This window comes from Metopolophium dirhodum, chromosome 2 (genome assembly GCF_019925205.1).
Source record: "Metopolophium dirhodum isolate CAU chromosome 2, ASM1992520v1, whole genome shotgun sequence".
In the NCBI taxonomy this organism is placed as follows: Eukaryota; Metazoa; Arthropoda; class Insecta; order Hemiptera; family Aphididae; genus Metopolophium; species Metopolophium dirhodum.
The window spans coordinates 21,341,812-21,356,996 of NC_083561.1; the positions used below are offsets into that span (position 1 = coordinate 21,341,812).

The following is a 15,185-nucleotide window of genomic DNA, read 5'->3' on the forward strand; positions in this document are numbered from 1 at the left end:
GCGAGAACCACCGCGGTACACACCACAGCATCGCACACACAATCTCCCTACCGGTTCGCCATCGCACTCTCGTCAGCACTTGAGTGTGTGCGTGTGTGTGTGTGTGCGTGTGTGTGTGTGTGTGTGTGTGTGTGTGTGTGTGTGTGTGTGTGTGTGTGTGTGTGTGTGTGAGAGCGCGTGCGTGTGTGTGCGAACGTGAGTTTTTTTTTACGATAACATATATATTATTGTTTCCTTACCCGTTTACAGCCGTACCTATATAAACAAAAACCGGTATTAAATAATTTTCAATACCTATCCGAAGACAATTGCGTGCGGTGCTGAACGTGGACCGCGTTTGCATTTTGTTTTATTTATTTTTCGTCAAAGTCTCCAGCGGACTTCTTCGCGATGGCAGTAAGTATTTTCCTTTAACCGTCACCTTAATATAATTATATTAACAATATTAAAGTAGGCACCTATTATAATATACATATTAAATATCATGATACAGATAGCGTAATAGGTCAACAATTATATTATTATATTATAGACGATATTTTACTGAGGGTATACGAAACCGGAAAATTAAAAAAAAAAAAAAACTATTAGTTTGTTTTATAAATTCATTTTTTTTTTAATCTCATACAATTAATGTAGACTTAACAATTTTTTCTTTGTAATATATTTCACATGAAAACTCCTTATTCGAATTTATATTATACACTATCAACCATTTAATGATTCGGTGTACATCGCAATACACTTTTAGACCGTCCACATTTTAACTTGACATTTCAGTTATCAAAATATGTACCTACCGGCTAATATACTAAAACACGAAAATGCGGCTAAAAAGTAACAATAATACAATTTAATTGCGATTTCTAGCACTTAAATAATCAATGTCCTATAGCAGTTGTCATGAAAAATTTTGGAAACTCAGCAAAAAAGTCAGAAAAACTCGAAAAGTTCAGTTTTAGTCGATTTAAGAATTTCTTAGAGCTTATATTTTAGTTCATAACTTTAGAACGAGTTATTCATTTTAATTGCGATTATTTTTAATATATTTACATGTATTTGCATAAAGTAAAAGGTAGTACATATCTAAACAATAAATTACCAAGCCAATGTTATGTGGGTTATGGGTTAACTGTTGTTTTTTTTAAAAAAAAAGGTTTTTTGCAATATTCATTACACCTTATACTTACTGTTAAGGGCTAGAGTGAATGTATACTTATGAAAAAACACATTGACATAGTTATGATTTATCTATGTGTTTAATCTTTTAACAAAATGTGTACCTATAAATACCATATATATTTTAATACCTAACATTTTTTCTACGATCACTAATAAGTACCTGGTACCTACTAAAATAGGATAAAATAATACGATTTATGTTGGACAAAGGTATAAGTAGTCAAAGTCAATCGATAACACTATGATTTCAAATTAATTAATAACTGTTACTAAACATTAGGAATCTTTGAAGTACTATGTTTTTCTTTGTTTTTTGTTTTTAATGAAAATCAATACAACTTATATCAATTTACATTTTTATTTTAAAATATTGGGCAAAATGTATGTTTAAATAAATTAGGTTGTCCTTGTTTTAATTGTTAGTTAATTAATTAAACGCATTGATATTAAATATTAATTATAATACGAATTTGTTAATACGTTTCAAGAAATTAAAAAAAACTTAATTAACAAGTTTAATGATTATAAATAATATATAATTTTGATATTATAAAATTATATTATACTTGTCTATTATTAGAAAATAATAAGTATTGAAGTGTGTTAGTTAGTGTTTAGAAAGTTCATAATTGAATATAATGAGTGCAATTTTCCGATTTGTAATTATTTAAAGAATAATAAGTAATACGCGACGAGTATAAATGTTTGATAAGTACCTCCTACCTACATATAATTTACAAATTAGCGAACTATCAGACCTTACTGAATACGTCTTGTTTTTTATAAAAGTTTAGCAATAATATAGTTATACATAAGTAGGTAATTATCATAATTTTTTTAAATTATAAACTATATTATTTTTGAATTCAACGTTATAGATGTATTTATGTTTCGAAATAATAATTGGGTATCCTGTAAGTAGTGTAAGTTAAAAGTAATTTCGAATAACTAAAAAATAATTTAAATTGGTTGATGTATTATTACTTATAAGATTATTATGAAAACCGTTCTCTGGTAATCCAATAACTTTTCAATGGATGTTTCCTAATGCATATATTAAAGTATTGGGAATTTGCCACATTTAATAATGTAAAAATTTAATATTTCATATTATTATGTATAATATTTTTAATTCGTTAAAAGTTTGGAACATATTTGACCCACATAGTCGATATCATCAAATTTAGCAACGCACCTTATTATATATCTTGTGTGGTCATCACGATAGCGTTGGTGGATAATATTCACATAACTAAATAATGTCTTGTTATGAAACGAACATTTTCCGTTCAGCGAACCTTACAACGAGCAGCAACAATGATTGTCAGACCTCTGCGTTTTTAAGGTCAACAATAAAAGAATCGAAAAGAGTGGAAATCTCAATCATTAGACTGCGCCCTGCGATCTGTGAAATACGTACCTAGGTATACCTATATCTATAACGCGACAATAATTACCTACTCAATACAACTCTTTATTGCTGTAATTTCAAGATCAAACTTTGAACCAATATATATTAATATATTTATATATTATATATAATATCGTCAGGATCGCTTTGAAAAAGATTATTTATTATTCTTACTAACTAATCACAAGCCGATAGTATGCGTGTACACCGCACATGTGTATCAATTATTGATCACTTCTTATACCTACATGAATAATAATACGCTTGGCATTCAATAAGCAATTCGTATGTGGTTATTCATCTAAATAAAACTGAATTCATTGTATAATAGACCATTATGAACTAAATCGATGTGTTTTCAACAAGTATGTCTTGTTGGGCAACGCCTTATACATGTTAAGGCGTCACGGCAATGAGTTATGATTACTCCTACGTGTACAATATAATATAATATATATATTATTAAATTCATGATAAAATATGTGTGGGGAAGATCTAGGAAGTCCGCCTAGGCAGATTATCATTTTCATGGTATGAGTGCAATTTTAAAACTACTTATAAAAAATTAATAATATATGAAAATATGAAAATATGAAAACAGTAGGTAGGTATAACCAAATTACTTTGGAATTAAAAAAAATCTTTTTAAATAATCCTTACAATTAACGATTTTGAGCAAAAAATTTGTTGGTATGCCAACTTAAAAAAAAATTGTAACAAATAGTTTACTTACATATTATATATATTATGTGTATTATGTATATTTACATAATAAAAAGGCTACAGACAAGGCTGTGCATTTTTCTTTAAACGGTCTTATTAAGAAATAGTATATTTGTATACCTATTAAATAGTAACACAGACACTATAGATTTAAAAATAAATTTTTATAGTATTTTCAGCTTCGTATAAATTTAATTAATTTTAAACTTAGTGAAATACCCCATGTAGGGTGCCTCTTAATGTATTTAACAAATACATGTAGATATTTCACTAGAAAAATTCTTAATACTGGGTAGTTATAGAATCATAATTTCTTAATAATTGAAACACCTTATTCTTTTAATCATAATTATAAATTATGGTAATTACTCATTATGTAAGTATTACCTATATAATATAATTAAAATATGGAGTAGATACCTATTAAAACGGGTAAACAATTAGGTAACATCACACACACCATTGTCATTAACAATATGGTTGTATTTATCGATGAATAAAAATTGAATATTTCAAAGGAAGAGTAGAAGTGAAATGTAATTGAATGAAAACACGTCGAAAATGCGTACACTTTGAGCGTAATTCTATTATCGGCATGGTGAAATCAAGCAAATAGTACCTATCTATCGTCAGAAGGTGAAAATGTATTCACGACAATTCGACGACGAGTGTATGGATGAAAAGTTATGCCAACAAAAATTAGCGTATACACATTTATAGTATACATCTTCGACTCTTTGGACTTGATAAACGTTTCGTTTGACATCGATGACAGACAGTTTGAAAATAAAACGTTCGGCTGTTTTGGCAAAACACCTTCGCAGCCGCGACACTGACAAAAAGCGTGTCAAAAGCACCTTTATATAAATTATTTAGACGCGTATCGTGTGGTGGTCATTAACGTGACATTTTTTAAATATTTAAAACGCATTGGCTCATTGTTCAAGACGTGTGTTAAAACACTTGGTTAATTGTTTTATGCGAATGACGAGACAAACGATAAAATGTCGATTCTTATTGACATATTATTATTATTAGGTATTACTGCAGAGCTTAATACGATTACTATTCTGCGCGTCAAACGGGACGATATCATGACGTGTTATAATAATTTATTTCGAACATTCGATGATTGCAGTTAGCGCATCTTTCAAATGAAATATTAATATATTGTATACGTGGTAATATGAAATTGTATTCATCCCTATTGTGTGAACAAAGTACAATTAAATAATTAATTAATTCTGGTGGATGTATATACACATGTTCAAAACTTCAAACATCCAATGTGAAATCGTTTTTTTTTCCTGCTCAATAGTTCTTTTTTATCTATGCTATATAATATAACACTTTGGCACGCCGACGGTACATACCATAGCGATTCAGTTGATTGAATAGAGATTATTTTGCTTCTTAAACCAATTTGCTTTCGTTCCATTACAATTTTAGATTTACCCACATCAAGGACAAGGTTCTGCCTAATAACATTATGAATTTAAAATAACATCATAATCACGCGACACCTAATGCGGCTACTATACCTACTAGAAAAATAAGCATACTTTGGGTACGTCCATAAAACGTGTCTGGACGGCAATATTGTGTTTATCCTTGTCCGAATTTCATTTAACACAGTAACCTATGGATATTATGGATATTCTTCGCATAAAAATGTTGACATAATGACATGATCTAAATTTACATACTAGTCGCGTAGTACTCGCGTAACATCTTCATTTTTTTTCCATCGGTTTTTATATAATTCATATGAATACATTTGAATAATAATAAAAAAAAAAGTTGAATTGTTCGGTTCTTTTAAAACATATACCTACTTAACTCGAAAACGTATAGGTTATATTATCCGGTATTATGAACAAGGTATTATAATATTATAGTAACTTGATGTGAAGAATAATCGGTCACTCGATAATTAATATATTATGCAAAAATAATATCAGAAATGCTATATGATGTAATATAAGGATACGATACATTGTGGTGTATAGATTTATAACCTATAAAATAACTACGATAACACCCTGTATGGAATCAAGATAATATATTATGATTGCCTTAAATTATACTTTGCACCGATACACATTTATACATTATTACTGCAATGCGACAGGTGGTATTCGAAATAATAAAATATAAGTTCGTACTATACATATTATATTATATGGGTTGCACTTAAGAAATTAAGTCATAATAATTATTATTCCAATTGCTATTATGAAATATATCATACACAATAATAATGTGCACTACCTATGTTTATATTCTGAATTATTTTAAACGAATTTACCTTGATAAAAATGTAAAAATAGAAATATACCTAATATGATGTCGATCAAATCTAGTCGCGCGTATATCAATTTTATATATTAAATAATATTATATAATATACCGTTTTCGATATTTATTAGACTATCACAGATCCATTGTATGTATGGTAATGTGTTCACAACTTTCGCTTTGTTGTCCAATAACAAAATCTGTTTAATTAGGTACTTTGAAATTACCTACATATAATTGTGTAAAGCTAATCGAAAAATGATAACTAGGTATAATGTTGAAACTATAATACGTTTTTTATGACCTTTGCAATTAATATTATTTTTTTTACGTTAAAAAGGTACAATTATTACGTTGTTGATGAAATCGTGTAAAACATGCAATATTATGAGTGTTATATTATGCTATACGTCTATGACATTATTTATGACCATCACTCGTTACATTAAAAATATATATAATTAGGCACTTACTTCAATAGTGTAACAAATTTAACATTTATCTTCAACATATGCACCGTAGGTACTTGAGCCTCCACGGGCGTTTTTATTTTATAAATGAAAAAAAATAAGTACCTAATAGTTTTCTACGTACAAAATATAAAAATAAATTTTATTTTTATGATTTTATGTAATAAGAGCAAATTATTAATATTTTTTTAAAACAATTAAGTTTGCTTTTTTTGTTTCAATTTTTGTAAAATTGGCGAATCAATCTGACAGAGTATCAAAATATTAGTCAGACCAGTTTCCGGAAAAACCGATTATGCTCTTGCACGGTGTATATATGTACTGTCAAAACTATCCTGGAATTATCCATACATGTTATAATATAATATAATATTATTTTATCTGTTGTACAAAACATAATGATTTCACCTTGAACGTTCGAATTATTTAATACTATCATCTTGGAACACACCACTATTACCCTATAGGTGGTCAATTAAATTGAGTTTATGTATGCATGCATGTATGACGTAGGTACATAGTTGGTAATTATATAAAATTTAAATAAATATGTTAATTTATTTATTTTTAGATATACTGGTTGGCACTAGGTAGGAAGGTACATATTAAATTATTTAATTAAATATAACAGTGTGCATAATATTTTAGTGTCGAGTTGATGAGAAGAACAAAAAATTCAATTTTTTCAATTTTTTTCAAATTATAAAAATTACGTATTTACTTGCACCGGACAAATCGTCGTATTTAATTATTTATAATATTAGCACACGTCATAATGTAATGGATAATTTATGTTCAATTATACTTTTAACTTGAAACTTCAGTTTTTTTTCCATCGTATTTAAAATAATACTTGTTCGAAATATTACTTGTATATTATAATACTATCTGGTAACTCTATCTATATCGAAAACATAATATATACATTTGTTTATAGGGAATACTGTGACAGTATTACCAGTAATTTAGTTTTTGAAATAAAACAATTAATATAATATTAATAATTGTTATTTTATATTTTTCAGTTGACCATCGTGTTGGGATTGACTATCTTAAGTGTAGCTAACTATGGTAATACTTATGAATTTGCTGGACAACTAAAGCCAACCATAAAACCATTTTCTGCACTGACTAACCAAGTAAATAAAACGTTAATTATTTTTTGTACACAAGTACTTACGACTGTAAATTTTAATAGCATTATCAAGGAGACCAATTCAAGCCAGCGTTCGGATTCAATAGTGTACCCCCAAAGCCCTTCGGAGCACCATTCGAACACTTTAAACAACCGTATCAATCTTACCAACCCTACAAGGCAAATTATCAACCATTCGGACCTTATCCTGGTTACCCAGGACCTGTTGTATACCCCGGCCACGGTGGTTATCAAGGACCAGAGGCTTACCGTTTTGATGAACCCAACCACAAGCCATTTGGATTCCAACCATTCCCAGCACCGGTACAACCAGAGTTCAATCAATACAAGTTTGGACCATCAAAAAAATTCAATAAAAATTTCCCGGGACTTGCCGATTTCAATCAAGCTGGCAAATACTTCCAAGAACACCAATTTGGAGCATATCACGGACCTGAATTTTCTTCTGCCATTATTCCTGCAGAACACAGCATTAAACAATCTAGGCCCAAGGATACGTTATTAGGCAAGCCGGTTGAATTCGGATTACCTAAACAAACCAGCTTTGGATTCCCTTCTCTGCCATCATTCGGATATCCAGTACCAAACTTCCCACCAGTAAAGGTATGGCTAAAATTATTTAAAATGAAAGTAATGAAACATAATATAATATTGCTGTGCGTGGATCCAAATATACGAAAGGGGGCCATCGAGTGTGCATAATCTCAGACCTCAAGACCTTTGGGACTCTTAAGGTTGTAACTTTAGGGGTTTTGCTTACACACGCTTACACGTTGTTCTCATACGCTTATAATATTATATGACACCTATATTATAATGGCCGAACAAATGTTTTTTTAATTTCTTTATTCGTCATTGTTTTGGTTATTGGTCCTCTTATAGTTTCAACCATTAAAACTATACAGTTCATAAAAATGTTATATTATACTATTATAGTAGGAGTACATCGTTTTGAGTAGGTATATTCGTCTTTTTGTTCATATGAATTTAAATTCTCTATTACGATCTATACTGGATGTATAATGTTATTATGGTAAAATTATTAAGAAGTATGTCACATGAAAACAAGTTTTTGTTGCAATTCACGTATGCACCAGCTTGATATTATTATTTACTCACCGAGGATAAGCTGTGGTTTCAACCTGAATTTTCACGTCACATTACACAGAAATCTTCCACGTTGGCCTATACCACCTCCGCACTTTCATGACTACATATAACGATCCATTATAAATGATTTTTTTTTTTACAATGCGTAATAGGTATAATGAGGTTAATGACATTAGCTCTAATGCTTATATTATATTATAATATAATATGTTTGTTTACTGCACTAGGTATAAATTATATATACAGAGTGTAACAGGACTAAAATTTACAAATGTAGGAACATTTTTAATGGAAATTTGTTAAATAGAGTCCTGTTACTATCTATATATATTTATACTGTTTTACAAAAACTAAAGAACTATTAATTTTTTTTTCTCTTTTATTGACCTTAAACTTTAGCAGCTAAGGCCATTGGTTTTTTAAATTTATATACAAAGTCTAAAATATATAACATTATTTTATTTCTAAGTATGCAGGTCCAGCCCGGTTTCTTCGAGGAAGTAGATAAGGTCATTTGATATATCTGGTCTTAAAAACTATTAATTATTACTTATTAGTGTATTATTAAGTATACATATAAATTTGTATTGTTTAATAATATATTATTAATTATGCAAAGGTTTTTTTATGCTCATATAAAAGTAAAAGTCAAACATAAATAAATATATTTGAAAAGTTTGTTCATAGTAATGTTTAAAACGTCCTGATTTAATTTTTTTTAATGGTTTTAAAATTTTAAATCGCCATTGTGCTATTTCATGTAGAAGAATTCCGTTTTCATAACTTGATACCAACATATAGGTACCAATATGATCTAGTATAATAAAAATAAAAATACAAGTTTCATCATGACGTTTATATTATTTCAGTTAGGTACCTATATGAATTAATATAGTCTAATGACATTTTCTGCTGAATCATGGTACATAACCCACTGCTAGTTGCTACATATCATCGTATATTGTTATATATTTACCAATTAACTTATAAGGTGGACATTGAAGAAACTAGGAACAAAACCCCAAAAATGTAAGACGGAATATTTCAAATATTGCCATAACTCGATGACTGAATAATGTAGTGTTATACAATTTACAAAAATATATTGGTGTTACCCGTAGGTAGATCGTAAAATAAAATATAAAGTCATTCAGTAAAATACAGCTTTTTGAGAGTCCTAAGCCCCCCCCCCCCCTCTCACACAGATTTGAATGCTTATAATTACGCACAGGGTATACATAATATATTTTTCTCGTTTTTAATAATATTAATAGTTTTGTATGTAAACCAAAAATACGCCATTCAGTAGAATTTTTTACCGACTGATAAAATATTGTTTTTCATAACGTTTTAATATATAACTGTTACTGGTCTTGTTATTTAGTCTTTCGCCAGCACCGTGCCGTCAGTCAAAAGCGTGCCCGCTACACTCATCCCGGTAAACGCGGTTAAGGTCGATCAAAAATTTGGTGGAGCTGAAGTCACTACCGCAGTCATCCCTTCATCATCGGCTCAAGACGATTCGGCAACGGTGCAACAGCAATCCGCGGAGGTCACCGGCGAACCATCAGCAGTGACGCCCGCTGCGGACGCTCAGCCCACCAGTCCCGCTCAGGAGGATGTCACTTCCGGTGCCTCTTCGGACGCCCAAGTCCCTGCCGCCGAAGTAGCGATCAACAATGAAGCACCCGCCGCCGAAGTAGCGATCAACAATGAAGTGCCCGCCGCCGAAGTAACAAACAACAATGAAGCGCCAGCCGTCGAAATACCGACCGAAGATGGAGCTCTGCCAGCCGAAGCACCGATCGCCAACGAAGCGTCCACCGGCGCAGTACTTATCGACGGTGTAGTGCCATCTGCTGAAGACGCCGCCAACGCCCAGGCCCAAGAGCAAGACGCCGCACAGTCATCGTCGGAGAAGGCCAGCAACGTCGGCAGCGAGCAGACCGCTTCCGTTCCACAAGACTCCGCTATTCAGGAACCCAGCCCTGTCGTGGTGGCCGAAGAAGTCAAGGAAACCTCCAGCACCGCACCGGCCCAGGCTTCGAACGAACCCAGCGAAACGCCAACCGCCAGCGGACCGGCGAAATCCGAGTCAGTCGCAGCCGAGAACAAACCCGCGACCGGGTCTGCAGACGGTAAGTTAGAGTTTTTTTTTTTTACCTACACCTGCGGTTCCCAACCTTCTAAGTTATGCGGACCATCGATTACCAAAAAAACAATTTTTAGACCCAATTGCCTAATATATTTAGGTATAAAATATATAAAAATATCGGTGTTGATGCCAATCAAAATGTTGCTGAATGCTGAACATTGGCCTAGGGTCTCGACCATGGGTTGGGAACCACTGCTTTACATCACATTTAGGATGTTTAGTGATAACGACTTTGACGTTGAACGACGTAGATTATAATACATTATAATAAATCGGTCACATTTAAAAGTTTAATTTGAAATGGACATTTTATTATTTCACGCCCGATGAAACGCCTCGTCATTCGGAGTAATAATTCGCCACTGCAGTTGCCTGCGAATATTAAACATTTCGTACGGTAATTTCAAATTCAATTAAAACCCAATCCCGTCCAACATAATAATATATAACACTCCTCGCGTCTGTTCCGTTATTATATTTGATTATAAAGTCAATTGAAACAGTCAAATTGACCGCTAGCGTTCAATGACTTACAAAATGCATTCGCAAATAATAATTATTACCTACAAAGATGAGCTCACCTCCAGTGCGTAATATTATTATCTAATGAGGCCAATGTACCGTTTTGGAATTATTGTTTGTATATTCTTATTAAATAATTGAATATTATTATTATATTGTTCAAATACAAACGAAAAAAATAACTGGCAAGTTTGACATGCCTGTTCGTAAATACGCCGCGGCGAATTTGATTAATCTTTGTTGGCACGGTTTTATGCGTCATAATAATATTTGTGCGTATGTTCATTAAAAATTTGATGAGTAGCAGCGATTGTTATCGTATTTACAATATCGATGGAGAAAACTAACCGTGTGATGTCTAGTGGGAATTGTCGGAAAATATATAATATATTATTATTATTATTAATATGAGTAATAAAAATGATTATATAAATAAATTAAGATTTCATACGATAATAATTAGCAATTTCAAAATCGCGGTGATATATTTTATTCATGGACGTAGTTTTTGTAAATTCGTATAAATTAATAATCAACCATCGCCAGAACCATATTCATGATTTTAACGACCAATGTTTATTCAGTATTTACCAATAGATATATATAAATATTATTATTATTATGGTTCAAATATATTACGTTCGAAGATCATTGTCGGGTTGTCCAACACGATTATTTTGACAACTATTATCATTAATTTCACATGATATTTTATGTTTTTATGACGTCCAAAACTATTATAATATATTTTGCAAACAAACGATAACATTTTGGTGAGTTTGCCCGCCACCTATTATAAGCCAAAGGTTGTGTTGGAGGTAAAATTGGTTCTTAAATTCACCGGATTAGAATAAATTGCATACATGTTATTAACAATAAAATAATTTAAATGATTAACGCCTTTTACTGAATTTAAAAATAATAGTAATATAACATAGTATATAGTGTACAAAATATTGTCGTAGTATTTTGGTCCGTATGGTGAATAGGTGAATATGGTGAACACCTTTAAATTGGTAAATATAATATTATAAAATATGCTTATCTCGATCCTATGTGCAGTGAACTTGCCGGGTTTACCCCTCGAACTGCAGAGCACGCAATTCGGACCCGTTCCCATCACGGACACGTCGTCTCTGGGTCAGTTCGGTTCGTCCGGATTCCCGTACTTCGGACAGTCCGCCGGCGCCCAACAGCCGTCGTACTACCCCTACTTCGACGCACCCGGTTTCTCGGAAGAAGAACTTAAGGCGTTCGCGGCCAACTTCGCGGGCAACAACCCTGCAGCACAGTCGGGACAGGTCGTCGGAAGCGGCGCCAACCCAGAGGTACAGTTCACCCAGGGCGGTTCTTTCAGCAATCCATCGGCCGAGATCGCCACCCTCCTCGAAAGCGCAAACTCTGCCAAGAGTCAAGACAAAGTCGCGAGCGACGAGAAACAAAATACAACCCCTGCAAGTTCACCATTGCCATCGTCGTTGCCATCATCGTTGCCCAACAGCCTGAAAACATCACAGCCGAAATTCAACTCCGTACAAATAATCCAAAACGACCCGTTCAACGGACAGTTGCCCTTGTTGTAAGTACACCTACCTTTATGTATAATTAACATCACCTCTCCCCCCCCCCCCCCCAACTAACTGATGCGATTTTCCTAGTCGTTTTTTAATGACATATTCGACGGAATTTGAAACTAATCGTTTTATAAATCTATAGATGGATTCAAAACTGCACCGTCCGGCATAGCTATATATTATACTCTTAATAGCCCACAAAACTGCTCGTATTTCGTTATAATTATTAATGTGAAACAATTTTTCACATTATACCATACACTAAAATTAAAAAAAAAATTGTATTAAAACGCACAATTTTAAACTTTTTAATTTCAGTGTTCTGAATAGTTTCCAACACAGGAAATATAATAAATGCGGGTTTCTATAAATAAAAAGACGTTGGTCTTGTTTTTATACATTCTGCACACGGTTCAAAATAATAAAAACTTGTTTTTTTTTTCAAATGTATTATAAATTGCTAAGAGTAATTATTAAATATGCATAAAAAATCGTAAAACTAGAAAATATTATGCACTTTTAACAAACAATAAAATCTCCAAATTTTTACTACAGTTGTGTCCTGAAGGCTGAAATAGATTTATACACATACATAATATTACTATTAAGCAATACGTTAATTAATACGCCCATATTATAAAAAAAATAAGCGAATACAATAATTTCCTAGTCATATTCTATTATAATACTTACATCTGCTTATTTATTGTGTACGCCAGGCGTCAACAATATTAATATTTTTGAAAAGCCAATATTAGGAATCGGTAAATTGTTCGTGGGCTGTCAACATTTCTGACGTCGGTAAAAAACCAATAAACAAAAATGATATTTTACAACACTATAATAGAACCTTTGTTTATAGAATACTAATATGCTAGAACGTATAATTTATTATAATGTATTAATGGGTTTTACCTTTTTTTTTGTCTGCGGTCCGGATAAAATTTGTCCGCCATTTGTTGTATTATGTAATTTTCTCATCGTGCTAATATTCTCTCACATCTGCAAATTGTACCTACCTGTTTCAGATATGACCCATCCAACTCCGCCTCACCATTGGACACGTACAAGTTCTACAACCACCCGTCAGTGTCCAAGTGGTCATCTCAAGCCTCTCTGGCCTCGTACTCGCCCGAGTCCGCGTTCAACAACTTCGGATCACAATTCAATCAAGGCTACTTGGTCGAAGGGTCGCCTACGCTGACGCCGCTCACCAAGACAGTCGTGCAATCCAGCCAGACACCGCTTTCCATCTCGTCCCTTGACCATCCGCTCCACAGCCAGGTGTTCAAGTACTCGCAGTCATTCGTGCCATACCCAGGACTGGTGGCCGACAACAACAACGCCGCCGCTTTCCAATCCTTCGGCGTGTCGTCGTCCACGGCCGCGCCAGCCGAAGCCTCTTCCACCACAGCCGCCGACGCCGCTGCCGACGTTTCCGTCCAGTCGACTTCCGCCCCGGAAGTAGCAGTTGAGAGTAGCAGCAGCAGCAGCAGCAACAGCAACGCTCCAGCCGAAGTGTCAGCTTAAGAAGTTCGCTATATTCTTCCCGCCATTCCCTCGCCCCCGGAAATGGTCACTTTACACTTATTTTCCTCGTTCTTCCATTAACAATCCATCCAACATTGCCTTTGTATTATCTATATATTTGTGCCATGATGTTCGACGATGAGTGCCAATTATCCGCAGGGTAGTTGTCAGTCAATATTTCAGAAGACTATAAATACATATATACCTATTGTAATTAACTATTGTACCGTGATTGTTTTATTTTTTTACACGAACGTATTTAAATAAAAATTACTGCGTATACAACATAAAAGAATATGTTTTTTTTTATGCAATTATATATTACAACGTCGTATTAACTATTAGGGGGTTTCATCCGAAATAATTATTTTACAAGCACGTCATGAAAATGTGCTCGTAATATTTAGATAGGTACCTTAATATGGTATAATATAATATAAGCATATACTATAGCCGTTTAGCCAGTCATCGGTTCTCGTTACTAAAATACAATATATATCATGTTATATATGATATAATGTATACTATACACTCGAGTATAAAATATGATAATAAAAGTGTGCGCACGACGTGTATATTGTTATTATATTATTATTATGATGAAGTTGAAGAAATAAATCAAACGGCGATGCATAATAATTTTAATTGTATGGGTACTTGTTTATCTGTATATTATAATAATAGATAGACGCCATTTCGAGTAAATTATTATTAAGAGACTAACCGGGTACACGTTAAATTGTGAAGGCCGTCGTGTCACGGTGGACGATGGAGTGAACATATTATACTACCTTTATTATGTATAATATAACGTATATAAAATATGACGTATTGTGTCAAATTTATATCACGCTAAACGTTGGTGGTGGTTCCAGAGTGTGTGATGTAACCCCATCGTTCTAGGTGATTATTATTTTTTATCGAGTAAAAATAGGTACTTGAAATATATACGATGAACAGTTTTAAACTTAACTGCGTATGATTATTGTTGACACGAAGACATGAATTGAAAATTACGAATAAATTCAAAAAATTTAAATAAATTCAATATAAA

At 32.6% G+C, this 15,185-nt stretch overlaps 1 protein-coding gene across 1 annotated transcript; it reads left to right on the forward strand.

Annotated features, from left to right (window-relative positions):
• Positions 1-237: 237 nt before the first annotated feature.
• On the forward strand, positions 238-14,426 carry LOC132938460 (mucin-5AC-like). Its single transcript, XM_061005308.1, has 6 exons — positions 238-396; positions 7,110-7,223; positions 7,283-7,843; positions 9,735-10,488; positions 12,090-12,606; positions 13,630-14,426. Exons 1-6 carry the CDS (start codon positions 391-393, stop codon positions 14,129-14,131), a joined length of 2,454 nt encoding a protein of 817 aa, XP_060861291.1. The 5' UTR covers positions 238-390; the 3' UTR covers positions 14,132-14,426.
• The last annotated feature ends 759 nt before the right edge of the window (positions 14,427-15,185 follow it).

Bases quoted from the DNA above. Each gene is read 5' to 3' on its own strand.
- LOC132938460 (XM_061005308.1), top strand. The intron at 7,224-7,282 runs GTAAATAAAACG...AAATTTTAATAG, and splicing joins TTTCTGCACTGACTAACCAA to CATTATCAAGGAGACCAATT. The intron at 12,607-13,629 runs GTAAGTACACCT...TACCTGTTTCAG, and splicing joins AACGGACAGTTGCCCTTGTT to ATATGACCCATCCAACTCCG.